Consider the following 24,935-nt stretch of genomic DNA (forward strand, 5'->3'; position numbering starts at 1 on the left):
CATTCCCCCACCCTCTGAAGGAAGGAGTCCAGGCTGCTGGCTTCTCCCCATGGGAGGGAAGGGAGACATTGAATACATAATCTGTAGCCTCCACTGCCCTTGACAAGGACTTTGGAGCCAGAACCAACCCTCTCAGAGCAGCCAGCTCCCCTCTGCACCCACTAGCCCCAAAACACTGCCACCTGCCTGGGCATTCTCCCAAGCTGATGAGGAGCAGCCCCTGCAGCTTGCAACGGGGTGGGCTGGACATGCTCCTTAATACTTGCTCCACCAAAGGTCCAGCCTCCATTGCAGCTGGGAAGGAACATGGCCCAGCAGAGAGGGCCCAGGAGTGGGAGTCTGGAAACCTGGACTCCACTCCCAGCTCTGCCATTGACTTGAGAGATTTGTCACTGGTTCCTCCAGGCCAGCACCTAAGCAATGCCTTGCTCCCTTGGAGCCAGCTGGACCCTCTGCCTTAGCTTCAGGCCCCTGAATTTCCCCACTGTAAAGTCAGAATAATGCTCCTTCCCCATCGTATCTACAGGGCTCTTGGTCTCCCACAGCACTGCAGTGTCTGAGCCTCACGCATGCAGACAGGATTAGCTTCATCTTGCAGACAGGGAAACAGCCACAAACACAGGAAGAGATTTGCCCCACATCTCTGGCAGAGCTGGGATTAGGAGTCCAGATCACATGGCTCCCAGCACAATGCCCTAATCTCCTTCTACTTTGAGATCTGCAGTGACAAGTGCTCAGACTAACATGCCTGGCAAGTGGATGCCATTCTAAGGATTAACAAGCTGGCCAGAGCCTAGAGGTCTGCCTGGTTATACAATTGTCCAGGTGCCGAGCACCTTTGGGAACCCAGGATTCTCTACCTCATCTGCCCTGCAGTGGGAGCTGTGGGCACTTCCAGACAGGCTGGCTCATTATGCTTCAACCACCAGAAGTGCCGCTAGCTGCTGCTGAGAAGCTATTGGGCACCACCACCACCAGCTCCTCTGTGGCCAGCCACCATCCCACTGCCTCCTACAGACACTACACCCGGAGCTCTGGGTGTATTTCTGGGGCAGGTGAAAGATGGCCAGGAGAAGGCTGATCTTCCATGAAACTCCCTGTGAGCGGAAGGTCACTCCAGACCAGCCTCGGCAAGCGCCTAGCACAACAGGGTCCTGGACCAAGACTGGGGCTCCCCAGTACTATGTAACACAAATCCTTCTTCGTAAAGCCCTGGTCTCCACTTATGTTTTGTCAGCATTGCTAGGTCTGTGAGGCATGTGAAACCCCCACACGCGGAACAGGTCTGGCTCTGCTGGCAAAATCCCTAGCGTAGATGCAGTTGTACAGAGAAGTGAGGTTCTAGAACCACTTATTTCACTTGCAGAACTGGTCTAAGTGGCACTGGCAACAGCACCGCTGCTGGTATGACAGGATCACTATGGTCTCCCCTCTAGGAGGGTTTACTGGTAGCTAAGCTGACAAACCCTCTTCTAGTATAGACAAGGCCTAAGAGCGCCAGGAAAACATCACTGGCTGCAGCACTTAAACCCTGGGAGATCTGCAGACCAGCAGAGGTAAAAGTGCTATTAAAGGAGGTTGAGACTGTGCCAGAGGAAATGCTACTGTTGGATACACTTAATTAAAATGATAACGGAACAGGGCTCCTCAGGGACACATGCCTTGATAACAAAAGCCTCTAGTATCTCTGAGTAATTACCCAGGCCTCTTTCTCCCCCCAACACCAAGGAAAGCTTCTGGGAAAGAGCCCTGTCCAGTTTGCTGTGTGCACCTTCCCCAGGCATTCCACTGCACTGCTCTGGAGCGGCCACTTTCCAGCTGCCACAGCCACATGTGGACTGGGAAATAAAACAAGCATTGAAACAAGCCACCAGAAGGAGCTGAGTATTTAAAAAACCCTGGAGTTTAATAGTACAAAAGCCAATATTTAAAAACAATTCTATACAAGGAGCAAGTTAGAAACCATGGAATACTGCACTCTATTTACACAGACAGAAGAGAAAGGCAGCCCCCAACCACATGGCCGGACAGAATAAATATAGCTGCACTATTTACATGGGGGCCTCCTGTCAGCCAAAGAAAGCAGCATTCCTGACACACAACTGCGTCAAAGGTAACATCCATCCAGGGGAAGGGAGGTTGGCAGACGACTGGCCCTGTCCCTATCCTCAGGTTGGTTTGGGATTTTAACAACCAGTTCATCAGGGTAAACAGAGAGGACCCAACTGGCTTTGCCACATGACCTCATTTCAGAATCCATCTGATTAGGGCTTTGCAGTCTTGCTCAGTTTGCCATTCTGCTCCACAAAAAGGAGGGGCCAGGAGGACAAGGACCTTCAGGGAGTCCAGGTTGCACATGAGAATGCTCTGAACATCTTCAGTCTCAGACTGTAGCAGCTTCAGGGCTGGGATCTATCCCGGAGGAGTGCAACTTGCCCACTGTGGAATGGGATTTATTTTCATTCTTCCCTTCTATGCTGTTCCAAATTCCATAGCCGAAATAGATAGCAAAGCCTGCAAGGGAATTTCAGCATTGGAATCAGCCCCCAGGCAGCCCAAGAGCCGCAGGTACCTGCCACCCAGCCCCGGCACACCCTCCCCAGAGCCCAGACAGGCTAAGGGCCTCTCGCTTCCTCCCCCAAGCGCTGCCTCCCTCTCCCCAGAGGGAACAGGCCTGTCCTAGTGCTCTAGTGAGCTGCAGGCAAGGCCCAAACCCCATTTCTGGTGCGCTCTAGACAAAGTGGCCACAGCAGGCAGATTAACATCACCCGTTGCCAGCTGTTGACTCCAGAGGGCTCAGCTCTCAGCATCTCTCACACAGTGGCAGGACACTGCAGCACCCTGCTGCTTCTAGACGTCTCCGCAGCAAGGTATGAAAATCAGGGTGGAACTGGGCCCCCGTCAGGCAGGGATGGAGCTCCTCTGCCAGGCCCAAGCCCATCACCAGGTGAATAGTGGGGAGTCCAGCCCTTGTAAGGTCCCTCTTATGGGGCTTTTCATGAGGAGGGGAGGTGAAGAGTGAGAGTCCCTGCCTCTGGGCCAGGACACGATGCCCGGAGCGGTGTGTTCGCTTACCTATGGCCATCCACACAGCAAACCGGGCCCAGGTTCCAGCACTCAGCTGCATCATGAGGTAAACGTTAACGAAGATGCTGAAGAGCGGAAGCAGCGGCAGGAAAGGCACCTGTGAGACAAGAGAGACTGAGACACTGCTCCCCTGCGGAAAGGAGCACTGCAGGCAAAGGCTGCCCTCCCTGTCCCCGTGCTTCCAGCCAAGGAGGGGCCACCCAGAGTCTGTCGCAACCTGGGGACCGAGACGCTGGGAACATTCGTTCTTTTGTCCAATTATCTGGCAGAAAAATCTCAGGGACCCCAGGCAGCTCTCCGACAGGCTGTCTCTGGGCCAGACGGCCCTGGCTGCACCCACGGCCAAGCTGCCAGCAGCGAATCCCGCTGTCCCCAGCAAAGGTTGCCATGGCAGCGGCAGTGGTGGGAATCCAGCTCCCGGCTGTTACTCTTACTTTGAAAGTCAGCTGAGCGTTGCTCTGCGGCTGCCTCCAGACAATGATGGTGAAGAGCAGAATAAGCACCAGGAGGACCATGCAGCCTAGGATCCAGCCCACACTGCCCTCCAAAAGGTAGTCCATCCTCTGGGCCAGGACCAGGCACAGGATGGTGATGCACAGAGCTGCAAGAAAGGAGAGACATGTTGTGCTGTCCACGCAAAATGGCTACTGCCTCACTCCCTGCTCTGATTCCAGCCACAGCCAGCAGGCACCAGTGTGGTCATAGCTGCTGGCCAGGTTTCATTCTCTAGGCTGCCTGCTGAAGAGCCTGACCTCTTCTCTTGCCCAACTCCATGTGACTGGAGCCAGTTTCCTTCCAAATAAATGCACCCAGAAGCCCCGAGGTAATCAATAAGCATTTGCATAGCTCTCTGCAAACACTAGCCCTCCACCCCGGGCGACAGTCACTGTCCCATCTCCCCATTTCGTGGATGGGATGTGGAGTTGAGTATTTGTGCTACTCCTATAGGAGACTCCTGCTTAGACAGGAGCACTGAGGGGCAGCTTCCCTAGTCCAGCAACAGAGTTAGTGACACACCTTCATTAAGGGGGTAACGCAGCACACCCAGGTGCACTGAAGCTTTAGTGCTTCCCATTAGTTCCTGGCAGTCGGGGGAGACCTGAAGGGGTTCTCAGCTCTCCAATCCTTCCCCCATGCACTCCACGTAGGATATGCCCGAGCAGTCCCAGCTTAACACAGACACCTCTAGCTCCACGCTGATGGCTTTGTCGAGCAGGTCTGCCTGTGAGCTTTCCCCAGACACCACTATTCCAATCAGCACTCCAGGCTAGCTGCCCCCGAGCCCAGCAGGGGGCACACATCCTGGCCCAGTCACTCTACCCACCCATGAACTCAGCAGGCCCCCCATCACATCTTGGGGACCCTACAGCGACCCAGCAGCCATTCATGGCAGTGACAGCCCGGGAGTTCTGCAAAGGTGTGCAGTGGCTGTGTGCTCACCCTGTGCTGAGCTCCAGGGCCATGCTGGAAAGCCAGGGCATGCACATGACACAGGATGCTCTTGTGTGGCTTTGGCAACAACCCTGCTAATTTCCTGCCTTTGCACACATCGCAGACCCAATTAAGTCAATCGCTGTCACTTCCTGTGCTCCTACCCGGCCGAGGTCAGGCACGCCCTGGTGCACTTACCAAGGGCCGCAGTGCTGACGTAGACAATTTTCCCTGACAAGCCGGTTGGAGTTTTGCTGCGGGGGTTGAAGAGGCACCTGCAGGTGGACTCCTCCTGCAGTGCAGCCTGGGAGTCACTGGCGGAGGGGTTCATGATCGCTTTCTCCTCCTCGTTTCCATTCAGCTCCACCATCTCCTTTGGAGAGTTCAGCTGATCCAGCTGATACCTGAATCAAACCCCAAGTCAGTGGTGACCCAACAACTGTCCAAGCTGCCTCCAGAGCAGTAGCACATATTCAGGTGCTTCCCTGCCAGGGCACTAAATTCTGAAAAGCTGTATCCAGGCCAAGACTGTCAATGTGCAGGCTGGAGCAAAGTCCGCTGCCAACAGTAACTAGCTGGCCCAATGCAGCCTGGCACCTTCATCAGGCTCGCTGTGTCCGGGCCCACACAGGGACTACATACCACAGTGTTCAAATGCTTCTGGATGTGATTTACCATTACCACTGATTGGGGTAGCTTTCACAAGGCTCAGGGCCTGGCCAGCCTGGCACAGGTGCTGGAACTAGGGGTGGTGCTGCGGGTGCTGCACATCCCCGGGCGTGAAGTGGTTTCCATCATATCCAGGATTTGCAGTTTGGGTCAATGGCTCTCAGCACCCCCACGACACACATTGTTCCAGCGTCCCGGCAGCCTGGTGGCTGCTCAGGCTCCGCTCCGTTGAATCCCGAGCGAGGAGCCAACAGGGAAGGCCAGAGAGCGAGCATGCAGGAGAGCTATATTCACAGGCTACAAAGCTCAGGGTGCAAGAGTGGCCTGTGATGTCAGCCAAGGTTCCCCTGCCCAAACTTGTGGAGCTTCTAGAGCACGAAACACCTGGACCCCTCCCCTCCTGCCCCGCCTCCAAACACACACTGAGCGTCCAAATGGGGGAAGGAAGGACAGCTTCCACATGAGCTCCCTCTGAGGCCAAGGCCCAGGCTCAGCCTCCACAGCCTGACTAGGCCCAGACCCATGCCTGTCTCAGAACCAGCTACTGCCATATACCTCCATGGAGATAGCTGCTGGCTCCCTGGGGCAGCTTCCTGTCCAACAGGCAAGAAATGGCTTTTCTGGGCAGGGGGCTTTGGGGGCAGGAAGCTCTGGCTGCAGCACACGCTCTCCAGTACGTGAACCAAGTGGCCCTGTTCAGAAGGCAGCTCATGCTCCAAGGGGCAGGCTGTAGGCAGACACCCACCTGAGAATCAGCACGCAAACAGAAACCAGAGAGTACGCCAGCAGAGTGCCGATCGACATGAGGTCCACTAGGTCCTTCAGCTCAAACATGAGCGCCATCAGAGCTGCAAGACGACAGGTACAGCATGAGCAAAAGCCGTGGGCTTGCTCTCCAAACAGCAGCAAAGCACAAGCAAGTATCTGCTTACCAGCAACGATGCCAGACACAACGGTGGCCACCAGGGGAGTCTTTGTCCGTGTGTTCACTCTGGAGAGGAACTTGAAAAGCAGCCCGTCCTCTGCCATGGCATAGATCACTCTGGGCATGGGGAACATGGAGCCCAACAAACTGCAGGGAGAAAGATTTCACCAACACATTCAGTATTTGCCACTTCAATCCAGACCTCTCACCACCATGCCAGTCACTGTGGCCTTTTCAAAAGCAATGAGTAGTGAGATCAGCCCAGAAGGACCCCTCATATCTCGTCTGGTTCCTTTAGATCACAGCTGGTACATTCTGATCTGACTCTTGGAGTCGGTGTAAATTGGAGAAACGTAGGGGATGCCCCACTGATGGCCGGTGATAACATTCTCACAGCAATGGCAGCCACAGCCATCTCCCCCAGGAAGGGTCACTCCCAGCTCTGGGACAAACACACACGACACAGGGAGGGGGAGGAGAAGAGAAGAGAACACAGACGACCATGTTTGACAGTCAGCGGTGGGGCAGGGTTCTGTGGGCTCATACTCCCCACTAGATTCCTTACTGAATGAGGCCAGATCGACACATGGCACTCAAAGCACAGCAAGTGCTTCCCCACAACGGGTCGCACAGTCGAACTAAATCTGTTCCTAAGCCAACCCAGCTCAGCTAGTACAGTTCGGGCATGTACACAAGGCCAGTTAACCAGAGCCACACAGATGTGACACGGAGCAGGAGGAGCCACAGAAGCCATGGCTAGAACTTAGGGCTTTTGTTTCAGTTTATTTTGTTGCACTGATAAGAACAAGTTCTTACCATGAGCCATGAGAATGGAACTTCTAAGCACAGCTCTCAGCACATCAGAACCATGACAACAACTTAAAACAATGCCTCAAATGAAGAGGGGTGTGTGAGGAACTGGCCACAGGAGGGAGTTCCTGCTCTTCAGGAAAAGCCCCAAGATGGGCTGACAAGTACCACCCACCCCGAGAAACAGCCTGCATTGCATGGACGCCTGGTTTACATCCACGTGCTGTGGTAGCAGGCAGACAACAGGTTTTGGGGCTTCCATACTGTTCAGATAAACAAATGACTCAGACTCAGCGATTCTCATTTGCTAGGATCTGAAGCTATAGAAGAGGCACAAATTATGCATTTCTGGTGGGCCTGGGCTATCTCGGAGCAAGTACACAGATGTTAGACAAAGGCCCCTGCTTTCCATCGCTTGAATTCTGTTGCTGCGAGTTCCCACCACATGAGTTTCTCATTCTCCTGGCCGTTGGCTGCATGGAGTCAGTGCAAACGGCATCAAGTGCCTGTCACTGGTGTCTTCCCAGGTCATTCGTGACCGGTTAGGAGACATTTGGGCTCACAAGGTTCCTGGGGAGCTTGGCTCCTCAATGAGGGCATGGGCCCGTACTGGACACACAAGGGTGAGCTGTCTGGGAGGGAACGTTCCTGTCCGAGGCTGGGCAAGGTTCTGCTTTTCACCCATATACACTAGAATACCTGTACATTTTGTGACTGCCGCTTATACTGGTTTAAAGCTACAATTGGTCTAGCAGAGATGTAAACAATTACTGCCATGTTGTGGAAGGAAATAAACTTCTCCCCTGGCCATCTAGCCTCCTGCACTTAATCACTGTTAGCCAGACACCATCTCCATCATTTCCAGAGCCAGAACAAGATTTGGGGAAGCTGTACTGGAGCAGGGTGTTGGACGAAGTCCTGAGTTCCTTACCTGGTTGAGAGTGCACAGAGAGATCCAACGGCTACAGCGTAACGGGCAGGCTCCCAGCCCACATCTTTGAAGGCCTCGGGCAGGGGACTGTCCTTGTTCAGCAGGTAGTAGGGCACCATGAGGGTCAGGGCAGCAGAAACTCCAAAATATGCCACAAAGCAGATCAGGAGAGACACAATGATGCCAATGGGGATAGAACGCTGAGGATTCTTGGCCTCCTCCCCTGAAAGAGGAACAGAGATGAGACCTGGAACACTAACATCTTCCCTCTCCTACACATTCACACGTGCTGTGCCACTGGAACGTGATAAAAGGGGCCTCAGCAACCCCATTGCTGCAGATGTGTGGAGATGAAGTCAGCTTCTGAGGAAGTTTTGCTTTGCTTTGAAAGCCCAGGAAGCTGGAGAGCCTTCCCAACGTGCCCTAGTGTAGTGCTGTCTGCCTGAGCCTACCCACAGCTCCAGGGCCTCCACTGCAGCTGCTGCTCTGAGCTTGGCTACACAGTGAAATCAGCAAGATGGGTCAGCTCCAGAACCTGGAGAGAACAGTAAAGCTGCTAGTCATCAGGCTGATTTCATAGAGCTGCTGCGATTGCGGGGTTATTCCATGGTGCAGGACCCTAAAATGAAATACAGCACTAGCCACAAGCAGACATGGAAGAGGGAGCATCCAAGCAGGCCAAAGGTACAACATCCTAGTAGAAATCCCAGCACTCTCCCCTTCTCACAGCAGAACCAGTCAGGGCAGGGCTCGTCATGAGGCGATTGCCCAGGGATGTCACCGTGGAGCCTCCTCTACAGCTAGTAGGTTTAGTGCTCTGACTAGGGATGTCCAGTACGTTTTTCAAGCCCCATCTGCCAGGTCAGACAACGCTGCAGAGTGCTCAAAAAGGGGTGAACAGGCACAAGAGGATAGGGACTCCTGGGGCATGAGAACACCCTGCTCCTGTCACTGCCACGGCCTCGGTTCGGTTGGGTGCAGACATGGCGAGGGCTGCATTGAGATCCTGCCGGCTTGGGGCCTGGGGCCACGCAGTGAATCTCACTCGGAAGCCTGCTCACAGCATTTCCTGGAAGTGACGGGAGGAAGCTGAGGCTCCCTCACAGCAAAGGGCACGTTGTCAATGAACTCGGGGATTTAGAGTAAATTACTGTGGGCTGGGATGTCAACACAAGGCATCCAAGCCATAGTCCATACGCTCGCCTCCATGGGCGTGCCATTCCTAGTAGCATTCTCAGGAGCCCACACACATGGTGGGGAGAGCAGACTCCAGGCTCTGCATCAGAAAGCAGACGACACTTCAGGGAAAAGACTCCATCTGCCTGCTGGGTGTTTTGTTATTAAATGGTGCAGACTGTTTACAAGAATCAGTTTTCTAGGTGCAGGCTGGTGAAATCTCATTGTACCCACAGTGCCAATTAGCATGGCTAAATCCCCATGTTTGCAGAAAGGCTCATAAATCTGAGCATTTCCCAGATCAGGAAGTGAAGTCTCTGCTCTTGGCAACACTCAAAGGCCCCCCAACAACTCACCCTGGGCCATGCAGGGATATCAGAGAGCTGATCCTTTGGCTTGGCAAGTGCAGCTGCCAACTGCCCACCCACACCCAGAACCTATTTGGAAATTCTGCAACCAGAGATCACTGCACGAAAGATGGTGACTCACGGGGAGAATGTGGGGAAATACCCCATCCCAAACTCCCGGAAGATAATGCATAAGCAACTGCTTTACCTGTTGTAGCGATACAGTCAAATCCCACAAAGGCATAGAAGCATGTTGCAGCTCCAGCGAGGATCCCTTGAAATCCAAAAGGAACGAAACCCCCTGATCCCAGGAAGCCAATGCTGAAAGAGGAAAGACTGGTCATTGTTCTGGAGGAGTCTCCGTTAACATCTACCTCCTCTGCCTGCTGGAGACAGAGCTGAAAAGGCCCTGAGCAAATGCTATCCTGTGTAAGACATCCCTGCCATGGGAGCAGGTGTCTACAGTCACCATCAATATGCAGCTTAACAGCCTGCGACAGGCACAAACCAGACTGTGCAACTGTCAACTGCAGGGGAAGCTGCATGGCACACTCCCTGCCAAGGACAAATCCAGGGTAGGGCACAGCCCTTTGGAACCCGACTTGCCAGGGGAACAGCAAGCAGCAGCCAGAGCGGGCATGGACTCCCTAGGCAGGTACCAACTGTGGGCAAAAAGCTGGGCTGGGCTCCTGCTAGAGGGCAGAATTTGGGGAGTGGGATGTTCCACCTACCTAACGTCCTGGCTGATGGCCATGGCTGAGTGGTTGTAATAGTCTTCTTCAGACAGCTGCCAGTTCTTGACGCTTCCCTTCACAAAACCAGAGATGATGACAAAGCAGAGAACCAGCAGGTTCACCGCAGTGAAGATTTTATTCACTAAGGCTGATTCGCTCACGCCAAATGCCAGCAAACCTGGGAAAGGAACACAAGAGGGGATTGGAGGAGCAGTGCCAGCCACACTCTCCCCACGATCAATGCCCCTGGGCCATACCCTCCCCTCAAACACTCCCCTGGGGCTAGCACCAGCCATGGCCTTCCCAAACTCGCCTGCCTATGTCACAAAGCTCATGTATCTTTACAGAGCTCTGGCACCTCTCACCTGTGAGCAGCAGGATCAGGAGCAGTGCGAAGAAATCTGGGTACTCGGCTAGCACACCCGGCACACGCAGGGAGGTGTTGCTTCTAAAGAAGACTGAGATGTGGTTGCCAATGATATTGTCAAAGGAAGAACTCCAGGCCCGGGCGACACTCGCCGTCCCTAGCAACCAAGAGCAAAGCTGCACATTAACCAGAGAAGCCTCCTCCCCCCACCTCCTCCCAAGTACATGTCAGAGCTGTGGAGACCCTGCCCCACATCACAGGGAGCCCAGCTCTGTCACCAAGCACTGGGAGCATACCCGCCTTTGTCACAAGAGCCCTCTAGCACCATCACCAGGGCATTACTGTGCCTGAAGGCAAGAACTTGTGGGGCCTCCTCTGGGATCGCCATTCCTCACCGCACCACCCCTAAGCCTTTGACTCATTCTACTGCTCTTTGGGCCTTGGAAACACCAAGCGCTGCCTAGACTGGGGTCACCAGAGAGGGGCTCCCAGCACTGTCTGGCCTGGCATATGAACCCTGAACTCTGTCCCAAGACCCCCGTGCTCCAGATGTCCAATAAGCACAGCCACCACAGCCTCAGAGAGCCCCCACCCCGGGAGGGCTTGGTCAGACCCTCCATCTTAGCAGCGATGCCTCCCCGAGAACAACAAACTCAGGAAGTTCCCCCCTGCCCTCCGCCCACTGGAGTGTTTAGGGAGAGCTTGCCCCAGTCCATTCCAAGTTCCTCCTCAGCAAGCCTAAGCAGCTTGGCCACCATTTCGTACCTATCACGTAGGACAGGATCAGGTTCCAACCAGTTGTGAAGGCCCAGATCTCTCCCACGGTGACGTAGCTGTAGAGATAGGCAGAGCCAGTTTTGGGAACCCGGGCCCCAAACTCTGCATAGCAAAGCCCAGCCAGCACAGAAGAGAGTGCGGCAACCAGGAAACAGACAACAATTGAGGGGCCAGCCTTTTCCTTGGCGACTTCCCCAGCTAGCACGTACACGCCTGCCCCCAGCGTGCTGCCAACCCCCAAGGCGATAAGGTCCAGGGTAGAGAGGCAGCGGGCCAGCCGGGAGTCCTCCACGCCAAGATCCACGATTCGGCGGCGGATCAGCTTCTTGCCAAAGCCAGTCACTGTTTTCTCAAACATCGTATCCACTCCCAGGAGGCGTCTGACTACTCAAAACCCCTGGAAGAAAAGGTCACCCCATTACCACAAGGAACGTTAAAGGTAGCAACAGTGTCAGCAAGACTAGACTGCAGAGATCTCAAGAGCCCACAGCCAACCGGAGGAGACCCTGCTGTAGCGCTCCGGCAACCCTGAGGCTAGGCTAGCTGGAATTTCGCAGTGACCTCACTGCTGCATCCCTGGTGAAGACAAACTGTACGGGGAGACTTTGGCAAACCAGTCAAGTGCCTGAAACCACTATGGCTTATTGCTAAAAGCAGCCAAGTCAGCACGCTGTAAATTAGCCAAGTCAGCAGACTTAGCTTAACCAAGGCAGGAGGGGAGGGGGGGTTTTGGGTGCCATAGAAAAGGCAGCTTGACCCCGCATCCTTCCTGAGAAGAATTGTGTTGAAGTTGCTGATGCATGCATCTTAGAAGAGCAGGATGTGCCCCAGGAATATCTACTGGGGCCTCAAGGCTGCAAACTCTGGAAAAACCCACCCCTGGTTAATTGATAATCAGAAGGAGCCTCTTGCTTGCCCATTGGAACTGCTTGCTTAACAAGTTCTCTTAAGGGACATGTCATTCTATTACTAATGTATAAATAAGGGGGAAAGTTGAGGTAGGGGGACTCTTCAGGACTGGACTCTCTCTCTCTGGATGCAACTTGTGTTTCCCAGCGGCAGACAGGCTGCCACTGTGCCACTCGAGAGCCACACTCAGCTTCGGTAATTATCAAGGGTTGGGGGTGTTTTACTAACCTCTTGCGGACATGTGTGTAAGTGCTTGAGACTAAATACAGTTTAGCTTTAAGTGAAAGCACTCTCGTGTTGTCCTGTTTGTGCCAGCCATCTATCGGTCAGCCGGCCGTGTCTCCCCTGATTTACTTCCTGACACCACCTCACACAGAGCAAGAGTCACCAAGAGCTTTGGGTTCAAAGAACCCTGGGGAACAGTCCTAGGCCCCACCAACGCATGTCAACTGATCCCACTAGCGCAGAGTGCTACCTAGTCCACCACACTGATGAGCATCAGCCCTCCTTTCATGGTGCCCATCACTCGTTACCCTGCTTGGTGCCTATTCCCCATCACTGGCTAAGGGTTGTGAGCCAGCGTTGTCTGCAGCCCAGCCCCCGCTGAATCAACTTCTGGCTTATTTGCTTTTCAGTGGTAGGAGGCACAAGCAAAGGACAAGCCCAGCAATTGTTTGTAGAAACTGGAGACTCCCCATGCAAGCACTGAACACTCCACACCCATCAACACCTAAAGGCAGGTCTCATGACCAGTTAGCTGTCTGGTGCGTACTCCCACTCCGCTTGGCAGCCCAGACATCCCCTGGCCCAAATGTGACTGTTTGAATATTCCTGTCATGACACAGTCTGTGGGCATGGATGGCAGAGACCATCTCAGCACGGAACATTCTGCCAATTAAATGGATAATCGGGTAAATTGGGCTGAGTCACTAGGGTGAGGCAACTTTTCCCTTGGCATTTACACTAAGCTCCTCTCCATGGTGCCTGGCCGGACTCCCAGCCTGGCTCAGCACAGCACCTGCACCCCAGACCAGCCTCTCATACTAAGTCACGGTCAGCGCTGCAGAGATTCCCAGCAAGCACTATGCTGATGATGCCAACAACCAGAGGAGCTAGTTCATGAGCCCGGGAATAGGGACAGGGTCGGGAAAAGGCCCTACAGTATATGGTGCAGGTCTGGAAAACTTCTCATGACCTTATATTGGACCCTCAAGTAAGAGCATGCCATTCATCCAAGGATCTCCAAGGACTTCATAATCACGCAGCCTCTCAGAAGGGCAGCTGAACTCTACACATCCACACAATCCGCTGAAATCCCTGCTCACCTGATGACCCATCTTGGTGGCTGGCCCTAAGCCCCAGGAGACTCCTGTGCGATGGAGATGGGTTACACAGGGCAGGAGAGCCACAGCGTTCGTGGAACCCAGCAGGAAAAAGGGACTTTGAATTCACTTTTGGAATACTCTGCACGGTCTTTATGGCATTTCTAACATCATGCTGGAGTTAATGTCATTGGCCAGGCACATTTACGGTTGACATGTGAAAGTCTGGAAATGCCTCGCTTCAACCACTGGGAAATTTATTTTATTAGCAGAGTTTTCGTATTTCATTTCCTTTTGGAAAGAACGTAGTACACACAGTGCCCAAAAGACCAGAATGGTGCCTCTCTCGGTCCTTACGACAAGCCCATCGCGACAGAGTCCCTTTGCTGGACCTTCACTAACCATCTGAAATTCAACAAGGCAGAGCAGTTTTCAAATGCTAACATTTTGGCTGTTTCAGAGTAGCAGCCGTGTTAGTCTGTATTCGCAAAAAGAAAAGGAGGACTTGTGGCACCTTAGAGACTAACAAATTTATTTCAGCATAAGCTTTCGTGAGCTACAGCTCACTTCATCGTAATGCATCCGATGAAGTGAGCTGTAGCTCACGAAAGCTTATGCTCAAATAAATTTGTTAGTCTCTAAGGTGCCACAAGTACTCATTTTGGCTGTTCAAACTCCAAAGCATTTTCCCCAAAGTCCAAAGCCCAGCAGCATTCCAGAAGTCACTGACGAAAGCACCATTTAAAAATGAGATATTTGAAATGCAACAAAGTTTAGAGCCAGATTTTTCCCTTGCACAATTCAAGAACTGGACAAACTAATCTTCAGAATGTGGTAACATGAGCTCTTTCTTACATGCCAAGTTTCAACACCAGGCAAATACTTAATGAAAGAGTAAGACTCCAAAGCAAGGGATTTACACTGGATTCAGACATTAGCAACAGCAGAGCAAGCCAAGACAGTGCAACTCTCTCTAATGGAAACGTGAACGGAGCAGGAGAGACTTGCTTTTCCAAACCACGTCACCACAACCTGCAAGGCCAGCTTGGTAAAGGGAGACCTTGTCTATGCTACAGGTTCCTTCGATATAACTTGCATCGCTCAGGGGTGTAAATAATCCACCTCCTGTGCGACATAAATTACACCAATGTAAGCACCAGTGTAGATAGCGCTTTGTCAGCAGGAGAGCTTCTCCTGCCACCCTAGCCACTGCTTCTCATGGAGGCGGGAGTTATTTAATGGGATGGGAGAGCTCTCGCTCAGTGGCTTAGAGCATCTCCACCACAAGTGCTTACGCTACACGGTCAGCCCTGTAGCGTAGATGTAGCCAGAGTTACAGCAGAGACCAACAATCTACTGGAAGATGGTTACCACACCTTAGGTGCAGCTGCACCTAATCCCTAAATGAAGCAGCACACTCAGAGCTTTGCATTGTTTTTTTAAACCTAACTTCCCATGACTCTTGATCCATTCTGCTTTGGAGAACAGACACAGTTGCCTTTAACTCAGCTGTCACACAGGATGACAGATTGCTCTAACAGAGCACAAATCAAATCATAGCAATTCCTCTCCACAGAACTCCAGGAGTATGAAGAGAGCTGTCCTGCTAAGATTCGGGGACAGCCAGATGCCAGACATGCAGGCTTGTTCGTCCACCTGATCACTGCAGCCATTGGAGTGTAGGATCACTTGCTTTTTGGGAGGTATTGCTGGAATATGCAGGCACACAGATAGGATCCCCAGCAATTTTCAAACTGTCAGTTTAAGTAATGCTGATGAGGAATTACAGTAGTTGCTGATAGTGACCACCGGAATTATAATTGCAAAATCGTTTCCACTATAACCAGCTGCTTCATCATGATCCAATTCTGGCAGCAATTGCTACTGGAGCTGAATTGTCCATGTTTGGCCTCTACCCAATGGTGATTCTATTGCTGTGAAAGTGATGAACAACTGCAACCATCTGAGTCACGCAGCTGAAGAGGTTTTTCTAGATTTTAAACTCTGACCACCACCCACCTTACAGGGGCTAACGAACCCAGCAGAACTCAAACCTCAGGCCTGGCCTATATGCATCTCTTGTTGTCCAATCGCGTGTGGCTAGCAGTGCCAGGCAGGTAGCTCCTGCACCTCCAAGCATGGCTTGTTACGTGCTTCAGGGAACTCAAGCTTGGATGGTGAAGTGTGAAAACTGCAAAGATAGGAACTGCCAGAGTGGATCAGACCCAAGGTCCATCTACTCTAGTAGCAGGTTTCCAGTCACGAATACCAGATATTTCAGAGGAAGGAAGGTGTAAGAAACCCTGCGGTAGGGAAATGCAGTATAACCTGTTCTTCGTGAAGGTCTCCCAATCCCTAACAGAGATGGGCTGAAGCAGGAGGTATTACACTCATCACAAAAGAAACACGGATCGATAAAACTCTGGACATTTCATGTCCTAGTACAGCAGTGAATGCGGATATGAGCTATAGCAGTAAAGCGCCGCAATCAGAGCCATTGCAAGGGAGGAATTCTCAACTCCATCGTGGCCGTTGGAAAGCTTTGCCCTTGGCCGTTCAGAAGCATGTCCCAGCGAGCCAGGCTATCAGCATGACACCGGCGTTCAATAACAAACGTGTAAAGCGGAGATGGGACAGAAGAACAAAAGAGGGTGGCCTTGGCAATAGCAACAAAGTTCAGTTCAGACTGCAATCCCAGGCACACCAGCGGTCAGCCGCCACTAGGGGGACCAGACAGAAAGAGTGAAAAATCAGGACGGGGATGAGGGGTAATAGGCACCTTTATAAGAAAGCCCTGAATATCAGGACTGCCCCAATAAAATCGGGACATGTGATTGACCTGGCCTCCACCAAAACAGGAAACATTAGCCCTATGTAAATACCCAGTAATTTGGTTTGTGTTATTTTACATAAACTTCTGGGTTTATCTATTTTCAGCATCCACGAGCCGCCATCCACATTTCTCAAACAGTCATCTGAGTCAGACATGAAACAAACCTCAGCTCAAGCCTTCCAAAATTCACTGCCCAAGAAACAAACTGGCTGTTACCAGGTGGAGCCTACCAGCTGCAGTCATACAGACCGCACAGATCTGCCAGGTACTGCACAGGACTCCAGTAGCACCTGTTTGGGGAGGGGGAGAACAACAGCCACATAGAATTAAACCACACAGAAAACCATTCTCCTCGTGCTGCCTACAGGAACTAAGCAATGACAGCATTGCAACAGTAAGGCTAAGCACTTAGGAGGCCTTAGCATGTTCGAATAGGAAGCTTTATAAGCACATACAACACACACCAGGCAGACTCCAGCCTAATACAGTAAAACAGCAGCATTTCAAGGGACACACACAACCTTCCTCTAGCAAAACTCACTTGGCCACAGCGCACATGCTTCTAGCTAGTCTGCCAAAGCTGGGCAACATCTATCTGAATAAAGACAAGTGGGCTTTAAAGAGCTATTAAACCCCCATGAGAAACAGCTGCCTGCCAACTGGGACCCCAAGTTCTCCTCGGGGCTAGGCAGTGGAGAAGCACTACACCAGTCTTCAGGGTGCCAGCACTTGTAGGAGAGAGCAGCTGGGAGAGCATCAGAAGTCTGGGTATGCCTAGGTATGTTTTGAGAGGCAAGTCAGTAGCATCAATGCTAAATCCAAGTGCAAGAAGCAAACACTGACAGCGCTGAGGAGTGAGAGCACTCCCTCGTGGTAAGTGCTGCACAGCACGCGTGAGCCACCATCTCCAGGCTCTGAAGAGCCAGACTGAAACAAGAGGGGAGAGAATCAAAGCAGGCACGAGTCTGGGAAAAAGGGAGAGGTGTTCCTGTTAATTGTGCCATTCACCATGAGCCTCCAGATAAACCAGAATGAAGAGAAAGTACAGCAGTAATGGAAGCATATTTTAGAGACAGAATTTGATTTACTCAAGCTACTGGCCCAAAAGCGCTCAATTGTAAAGAGTACCTGGCATGGAGCTGCTCCTAAAGCTGTTATTTACACAACACCTGTGGTGTGTGGGGGGGCAATTCCCATGAGCACCCTTGCAGGGCGAGGGGCGCAGACTGAAAGCATCCCATGCTATGTTGCCGATTTGAAAAGGCTACAAATCAAGTGTTATCACTTCAGCATATTTCAGCTGATCCTTCGAAGTCTCATTTTTGTCTACGGAAAACAATTTCCTTTCCGTGGGAGGAAAGGAGATGGCCCCGTTTGCTCCTCCAGCTGCCTCAATGCCCTCAGGTTCCACAACCAAACCAATCAGGAGCAGATGGTCTCCTCTGAAGTCCTACACAGCCTAGCCTAGGTCACATTCTGAAAGGGGCAGTCTGGAGCAAGCGAGCACATCCAGCAGCAACTGACAGGAGCCAGAGCCATGCTCATGTGCTCCATTGCCAGCCATTCTCCTCCAGAGGAGCATTCCTGGTCCTTATTGCCATGCAGGTTTGGTACTGGAATGCCAGAAAGCCAGCCGAGGGAAACGGACATGGCAGACACTGTACTGACTCCTAAGGCCCCCTGGAAGTTTTCAGCGTTTGCTCAACACCCATGACTGCCTGGGGTGCCACCTTGTCATTGCTCTTAACAGAACTGCCTATGTGGAAGTCTTGCCGAATGCAACCACCACTGTGAGCTCAACCCAAAGCCGAGGTGAGTGCGTCACTCGCGCTCTAAACAGAGCGATTCATAGACGAAGAGACAGGCAGGAATGGCCAGCCTGGAGCAGCGTCAAAGGCTACGACTGCTACTCTGTGCAGAGGCATATCGGACAGAAGGAACAAGGCCAGGCAGCCAACACTGGAGGGTGAGGAAGGAGGCCAGGCTTCGCTCACGCCCAGCCGTTTCACTGCTTTGTCCCCAGTTGCAGCAGGACCCCCACAAGCCGCTATCGTAATATGAAAAGGAGGACTTGAGGCACCTTAGAGACTAACAAATGTATTTGAGCATCAGCTTTCCTGAGCTACAGCTCACTCAATCGGATGCACTCAGTGGAAAATACAGTGGAGAGATTTATATACACAGAGATCATGTTATATGTATTTATATGTATATAAGCCTCCCCACTGTATTTTCCACTGAATGCATCCGATGAAGCGAGCTGTAGCTCACGAAAGCTTAAGCTCAAATAAATGTGTTAGTCTCTGAGGTGCCACAAGTCCTCCTGTTCTTTTTGCGAATACCGACTAACACGGCTGCTCCTCTGAAACCTGTCCCAATAAGCTTGCGGGTGCGGGTCAGTGTGCGATACACAGAGCAGGACAAACAAGTCCACGTTGTGAGACATTTTAGGTTGCAGTGACTTCGCTGCTGCTTTTCATGTAGCCTCTTGTAAACCGAGGCAAATCTCCAGCTGGGGGGCTCTGCCCCCGGCAGAGCTCGGCGGCCCCCGCACCCCTCCCGGAGAGCCCCGGGCAGCAGCGCTTGCGGCCGCCCAGAGGAGGAAGCGGCCCGGGGGGCTGCGGCAGAGACGCCGAGCGAAGGCGAGGAGCGAGGCGCCTCCGCCCCAGCAACAGCGGCTCGGAGCCGAGGCTCGCAGGGGACCTGCCCGGCCGCCCCTCGGCAGAAGTTTCCGCGCGAAGGCCCCAGTTCCCCGCGGAGCCGGAGCCCGCGACCAAAGCACCAAAGCGCGGCCGGGATCAGAGGCGGATCCTCCCGCCGGCTCGGAGACGAACCCGGCACCCGGCGCCTCCCGGCTCCGGAACCGGGGCGGCCCCGCCGTTCCCGGAAGCCCCCGCGCTCCGCCCGGCCCGGCCCCGGCGCCCCACGAGCGGCCCGGCCCGGCTGATGTAACCTCGAGCCCCGCTTGCGCGATCGCCGCCGGCAGCCCCGGCCCGGCCCGGCCCGGCCCGGCCCCACTCACCGCGCACGCGCGCGTCCGCCCCGCCAGCTCCGCAGCTAATGAAGGGCCGGCGCGCGGGACGCGGCCGCTTTTCACCAGCGTAGAAGGGGCGGGGCCAGGAAGGGGGGGCCGCGCGGGATGGGGCGGGGCGCAGGGGGGGGCCCCGCACGGGGCGCAGGGAGGGGAGGGCCGCGGGATGGGGCAGGGAGGGGGGGCCACGCGGGATGGGGCAGGGCGCAGGGAGGGGGGGGCCGGGATGGGGGGCCGCACGGGATGGGGTGGGGCGCAGGGGGGGGCCCCGCACGGGGCGCAGGGAGGGGAGGGCTGCGGGATGGGGCAGGGAGGGGGGGCCGCACGGGATGGGGTGGGGCGCAGGGAGGGGGGCCCCGCACGGGGCGCAGGGAGGGGGGGCCGCAGGATGGGGCCGGGAGGGGGGGCCGCACGGGATGGGGCGGGGGGGGCCGCGGGATGGGGCAGGGCGCAGGGAGGGGGGCCCCGCACGGGGCGCAGGGAGGGGAGGGCCGCGGGATGGGGCAGGGAGGGGGGGCCGCGCGGGATGGGGCAGGGCGCAGGGAGGGGGGGGCCGGGATGGGGCAGGGAGGGGGGGCCGCACGGAGGGGGGCCCCGCACGGGGCACAGGGAGGGGGGGGCCGTGCGGGATGGGGCAGGGTGCAGGGAGGGGGCCCCGCACGGGGCACAGGGAGGGGGGGCCGCACGGGATGGGGTGGGGCGCAGGGAGGGGGGCCCCGCACGGGGCGCAGGGAGGGGGGGCCGCAGGATGGGGCCGGGAGGGGGGGCCGCACGGGATGGGGCGGGGGGGGCCGCGGGATGGGGCAGGGCGCAGGGAGGGGGGCCCCGCACGGGGCGCAGGGAGGGGAGGGCCGCGGGATGGGGCAGGGAGGGGGGGGCCGGGATGGGGCAGGGCGCAGGGAGGGGGGGGCCGGGATGGGGCAGGGAGGGGGGGCCGCACGGAGGGGGGCCCCGCACGGGGCACAGGGAGGGGGGGGCCGTGCGGGATGGGGCAGGGCGCAGGGAGGGGGGCCCCGCACGGGGCGCAGGGAGGGGGGGCCGCACGGGATGGGGTGGGGCGCTGGGAGGGGGCCCCGCACGGGGCGCAGGGAGGGGAGGCCACGCGGGATGGGGCAGGGAGGGGGGGCCGCAGGATGGGGCAGGGCGCAGGGAGGGGGGCCCTGCACGGGGCGCAGGGAGGGGGGGCCGCGTGGGATGGGGCAGGGAGGGGGGGGCCCCGCCCGGGGTGCAGGGAGGGGGGGCCACGGGATGGGGCAGGGCGCAGGGAGGGGGGCCCCGCCCAGGGCGCAGGGAGGGGGGGCCGCGGGATGGGGCAGGGCGCAGGGAGGGGGGCCCCGCACGGGGCGCAGGAAGGGGGGGCACGCAGGATAGGGCAGGGCCTAGGGAGAGGGCCCCGCACAGGGCTGAGGAGTGAGACCGTGAGGGCAAAGGTGGGCTGTACGTTTTCGTCAGCAAGGCGATTTGGCGCTAACTCTCGGCCCACATGTTAAACACCAATAAATGTCAGCCTGGGACTTTGATGATCTATAAATCATAATTTGAAATCATTAGGTCAGCCAACATCACTGAAATGAATGTGCCAACACTGTCATAACAAAGAGCGGTGTGAGGAAGCCAGTCTTCAATCATATTTTTCAAACCTATGATGCTTTTTCAAGTACAAGCATTTTCTCATATGTATGCTTTTAAAGTGTGTATTAATGTTTCAATGCAACTTTCCAACCAGTGCTGCCCCTGCACTCACCCCGGGGCTCTGGCTGCGCCCTGTAGGACTCCCCTGTGCCTCACCTCTGCCCCTCCAGTGCAGTTTGGCCCTGTGAGCCCCTTATAGTAGCGAGAGCGCTAGCGCTGCACATCTTTACCCCCAGACTGGGTCAGACCCATGGTCCATCTAGCCCCGGGTCTTGTCATCCAACAGTGGCCAGCACCAGGCACTTCAGAGGGAATGATCAGTACAGGGCAGTTATCACATGATCCATCCCATGTCGTCCAAACTCAGCTTCTGGCAGTCAGAGGCTAGGCACACGCAGACCATGGGATTGGATCCCTGACCCCTGGCTATTAGCCCTTGATGGACCTGTCCTCCATGAGCTTCTCTAGTTCTTTTCTGAACCCCATTACAGTCTTAGCCTTCACCACGTCCTCTGACAATGAGTTCCAGAGCCTGTGCTTTGAGGAAAGAAGTACTTCCCTAGGTTTGTTTTAAACCTGCTGCCTGTTAAACAAAAGCCTTGAGACATAAAATCATAGACTATCAGGGTTGGAAGGCACCTCAGGAGGTCAATCCCCTTCTCAAAGCAGGACCAATCCCCACTAAATCATCCCAGCCAGGGCTTCGTCAAGCCGGGCCTTAAAAACTTCTAAGGAAGGAGATTCCACCACCTCCCTAGGTAACGCATTCCAGTGTTTCACCACCCTCCTAGTGAAATAATGTTTCCTAATATCCAACCTAAACCTCCCGCACTGCAACTTGAGACAATTACTCCTCGTTCTGTCAGACCAACATAGACCAGCTCAGAACTACACTTCCCAGAATGCTGTGTGTTGCCACTGCTGCAAGCGGCCCCAGAGTGTCATCATCTCCTTCTGCACCCAGCAGCTCAGATGTAAAGTGCAGCAGGAGGCAGCGAGCCGCCCTTTCGCGGAGCGCGCTGTCGGCTCACTCAAACTACCTGTGCCAGAGTCAAGCTGCCGTCAGCCTGCTACAGAGTTCCTCACTCACCTGGCTCCGGGGAAGTGGATTCACAACAAGCCGTGGTTCTCAAAGTGTGGGTCGTGACCCCATTTTAATGGGTCTTGCCTACGACTTGCTGGGGCCTGGGGCTGAAGCCAAAGCCTAAGCCCTAATGCCTTAGGAGGCAGTACTCAGGCTTTTGTTTCAGCCCCGAGGGGCAGGGCTCACATTATAGCCCCCCACTTGGGGCTGAAGCCCTTGGACTTAGCCTTTGCCCCTCACCATCCCCGCCCAGGGCAGCAGGGCAGGCTTTGGTCCCCACTCCTGGGGTCTTGTAGTAATTTTTGTTGTCAGAAGGGGGTCGCAGTGCACTGAAGTTTGAGAACCACTGAATGACAGTGATGGAAGAACCTCTTCCATTGCTGTGTAAGTGTCTAGACTACCGTGTTTCTAGTGCAGAAACACTCAGGCTTTCAGGTTCCCACCACTGCTACCCCAACTCAACTGCTACTTGAACAGCGTGTGTGCACAACAGGACTCCAGGCCAGCCCCCAATCACACCCTTCTGGCTGGGGGCCCAGCCACTTCCCAGAGCTCAGGAGCCAGCTCCAGGAAGCAGAGACAGTAAAACCTGCTGAGAACCCTCTGCTCTACCCCAGGGCAGAGCTGAGTCACAGGGAAGGGAAGCAAAAGTGCCCCACCCTTAACTGCAGACCTCTTCCCACGCAGCTGGAGGTGGGTTGCTGCTGGGCTCCGGGCTCCGTGACCAGAGGGACAGAAACTGCCACTTCTTCCTGCGTTGGCTGAGATACAGAGGGACAAGCAGACACTGTCCCAGAGTCACTCACTCCCTGCTGCTCAGAAGGAAGTGTCCCAGAGTCACTCCCTGCTGCTCAGAAGGAAGGAAACCTGCCTAGGCCGGGGAAAAGTACAGCACCATGTGTTCACATGCTCGAGAGCCCGGAAACACCTCAGCTGCCTGGATCTCAGCAAGGGGGGGCCTCTAACACTCCTGCTGCACCTATGCTAATGCCCTTGGCAGCCTGTGTCCTCTGAGGCTGGCTGGGAGGGAGGCCCCTTTATTACTGTAGCTAAAGAAAAGCACTCTCTCAAGCAATGCCCGCAGGACGAGGCAGCACTGCTCAGCCCAGAAATACATCTGGGGCAATGTGCACATGCCAGGCCTGAGAAACGTTCCAGTCTCTGCCCCTTGGTACGAGCTGGTGCTCAGGGCGCCTCAGACAGAGCCCTGTAGGTAGCCAGAGCACAAGTTCCTTGTTCTTCAGCAGGGAACCTCTGGCAGGGATCATGGGCTGGAGGGGGGCAGGTTTACCTGCCAGCAAAGGGAAAGCATCTTATGGCATTGCTCCTGTAACAACAGTGGGCAGTAATTCCCAGACTCTTCCCCCGCTTTCACCTCCCACGAGGGGCAAGAACCCACTTCCCCTTAGACCCAGCTTCCCACTCCTTTATTCTGCACGCTTAGCAGCCATGGGAGCATTTACAGCCCGCAGCACCCTTCCCTTGGCTCAGGGCAACCCCTCCAACCCCCCTTAGCTCTGGTGACAGAACTGCCCAGCCAGCCCCCTCACTCGCCTTCATGGCACTGGAGCTGCAGACTGAGAACGACTGCAGCAGACATCCCTGGCAGGCTGACGGGAAGCTGCAGAAGTTCAGCCCCAAGCTGCTAGATTCAGAACATATGGTAACGCGTTAGTCCGGAGTCTGTCAGGCCCTCCCTTCTCAACAGCTGCAGCTCCTGCTCAGATGGCTGAATGCCCTGCTCTGCCCATGCTCCCAGCCGTGTTCCTCTAGCCGGGTGCTGCTCCCACGAGCACCTCTGCCTTTGCTTCCAGGCCATCCTCGCAACACAGGGCCCAGCCTGGCAGGCACCCTCGGCATTCACACCCTCCCGAGACCTGCAAAAAGGCAGCTAGCCAACAAGTGGGTCAAGGAGCATCAAATATCTAGGAGGCATGGCCAGGCTCCAGCAACTCATTCCCTTGTCATCTGGCTTCTTGTGCTCTTTGGGGCAGGCAGCAACTGGCCCTTCCTTTTTGTTTCCACAGCAGAGAGCAGAGCATGGGAGCTGATGGCAATCAGCAGCAACTCAGCGCAGTCCAGGCTGCTCTCAGCCAGCTGATCTGTGCCTGGGGGCTTTACTCACAAGAGACTGGGCCCTGGGCCTGCTTCCCTTAGAGGCAGCCGGAGCAGGGTGCCACAGGAGGGGCAAAGGCACCTCAACTGCTTTCAGTTCCCTCTTGCATGCCGGGAGGGTGTGTTCTGGGTACTGATGCAGCAGCTCGAGGGAACAAAAAGCTGGTCCAATAAGTGACTGGTTCAGCCCCCTACTGAACAAAAATACCTGGTGTTGTTTCATACTGAAGACGACTGTGTGGGTTCCATACACACTGAAGTGAAAAATCAAATCCCGAGGTGGGGTGGGTTGTTTCAGTCATTCCAAAGTTGCTTTATTTTGGCCTAATCTATTTGCCAAATAAGCTCAGGGCCCTGCAAAATGGGCAAATTTCCTATTCCTCAGACATTCTCCCAGCTCTAGAGCAGAGACCAGGGCAGGCAGGGAACAGGCTCAGGGCTGCCTGACAGGAGGTTCTGAGGCATCCCCAGAAGATGGCCCCACTGAACGGGCACAGGTCCTGGCTTGCGGAGTGAGGCATTTGGAGCCAGCGCAGGGGGAGAAGAGGGACTCAGTGCAGCAGTGGGTGAGTCTGACCAGCTGCAGTGCCCTGGAGAGAAGTCACGTCCAAGGAACGCTGTGGGTGGACGAAGGAGAAGCTAGGAGAAAGCAGCACCAGCAGGATTTGATAACACGGCTGGGAAGCAGGTCCACCCACCAGGCCTGAGGTGGCCAGTCCAAGCCTCTGGTGTTTCTGCAGCATCCAGCCCTGCGT

At 55.1% G+C, this 24,935-nt stretch overlaps 1 protein-coding gene across 3 annotated transcripts; it reads right to left on the reverse strand.

Annotated features, from left to right (window-relative positions):
• Positions 1-1,887: 1,887 nt before the first annotated feature.
• SLC7A3 (solute carrier family 7 member 3) lies at positions 1,888-22,951 on the reverse strand. 3 transcript variants are annotated; one of them, XM_043492115.1, is made up of 12 exons: positions 22,725-22,951; positions 11,243-11,651; positions 10,476-10,634; positions 10,108-10,288; positions 9,585-9,697; positions 7,854-8,076; positions 6,120-6,259; positions 5,933-6,035; positions 4,717-4,922; positions 3,522-3,688; positions 3,076-3,184; positions 1,888-2,514 (listed from the first exon to the last, which is right to left on the reverse strand). In XM_043492115.1, exons 2-12 carry the CDS (start codon positions 11,610-11,612, stop codon positions 2,384-2,386), a joined length of 1,902 nt encoding a protein of 633 aa, XP_043348050.1. In that variant the 5' UTR covers positions 11,613-11,651; positions 22,725-22,951; the 3' UTR covers positions 1,888-2,383. The 3 variants fall into 3 exon arrangements, with proteins under 3 accessions (XP_043348050.1, XP_038272531.1, XP_038272532.1); XM_038416603.2 differs by lacking the exon at positions 22,725-22,951 and adding an exon at positions 19,341-19,470; XM_038416604.2 differs by lacking the exon at positions 22,725-22,951 and adding an exon at positions 13,489-13,928.
• Between the last annotated feature and the right edge of the window lie 1,984 nt (positions 22,952-24,935).

The sequence above is a fragment of the Dermochelys coriacea genome, chromosome 9 (genome assembly GCF_009764565.3).
Source record: "Dermochelys coriacea isolate rDerCor1 chromosome 9, rDerCor1.pri.v4, whole genome shotgun sequence".
Classification (NCBI taxonomy): domain Eukaryota; kingdom Metazoa; phylum Chordata; order Testudines; family Dermochelyidae; genus Dermochelys; species Dermochelys coriacea.

Coding starts and splice junctions, on each gene's coding strand:
- SLC7A3 (XM_043492115.1), bottom strand. CDS start 11,612: ATGTTTGAGAAAACAGTGACTGGCTTTGGCAAGAAGCTGATCCGCCGC. Junction 6,036..6,119: donor TGTGTCTGGCATCGTTGCTG/GTAAGCAGATAC, acceptor GTCGTCTTGCAG/CTCTGATGGCGCTCATGTTT. Junction 2,515..3,075: donor TGCTGTGTGGATGGCCATAG/GTAAGCGAACAC, acceptor ATTCCCTTGCAG/GCTTTGCTATCTATTTCGGC.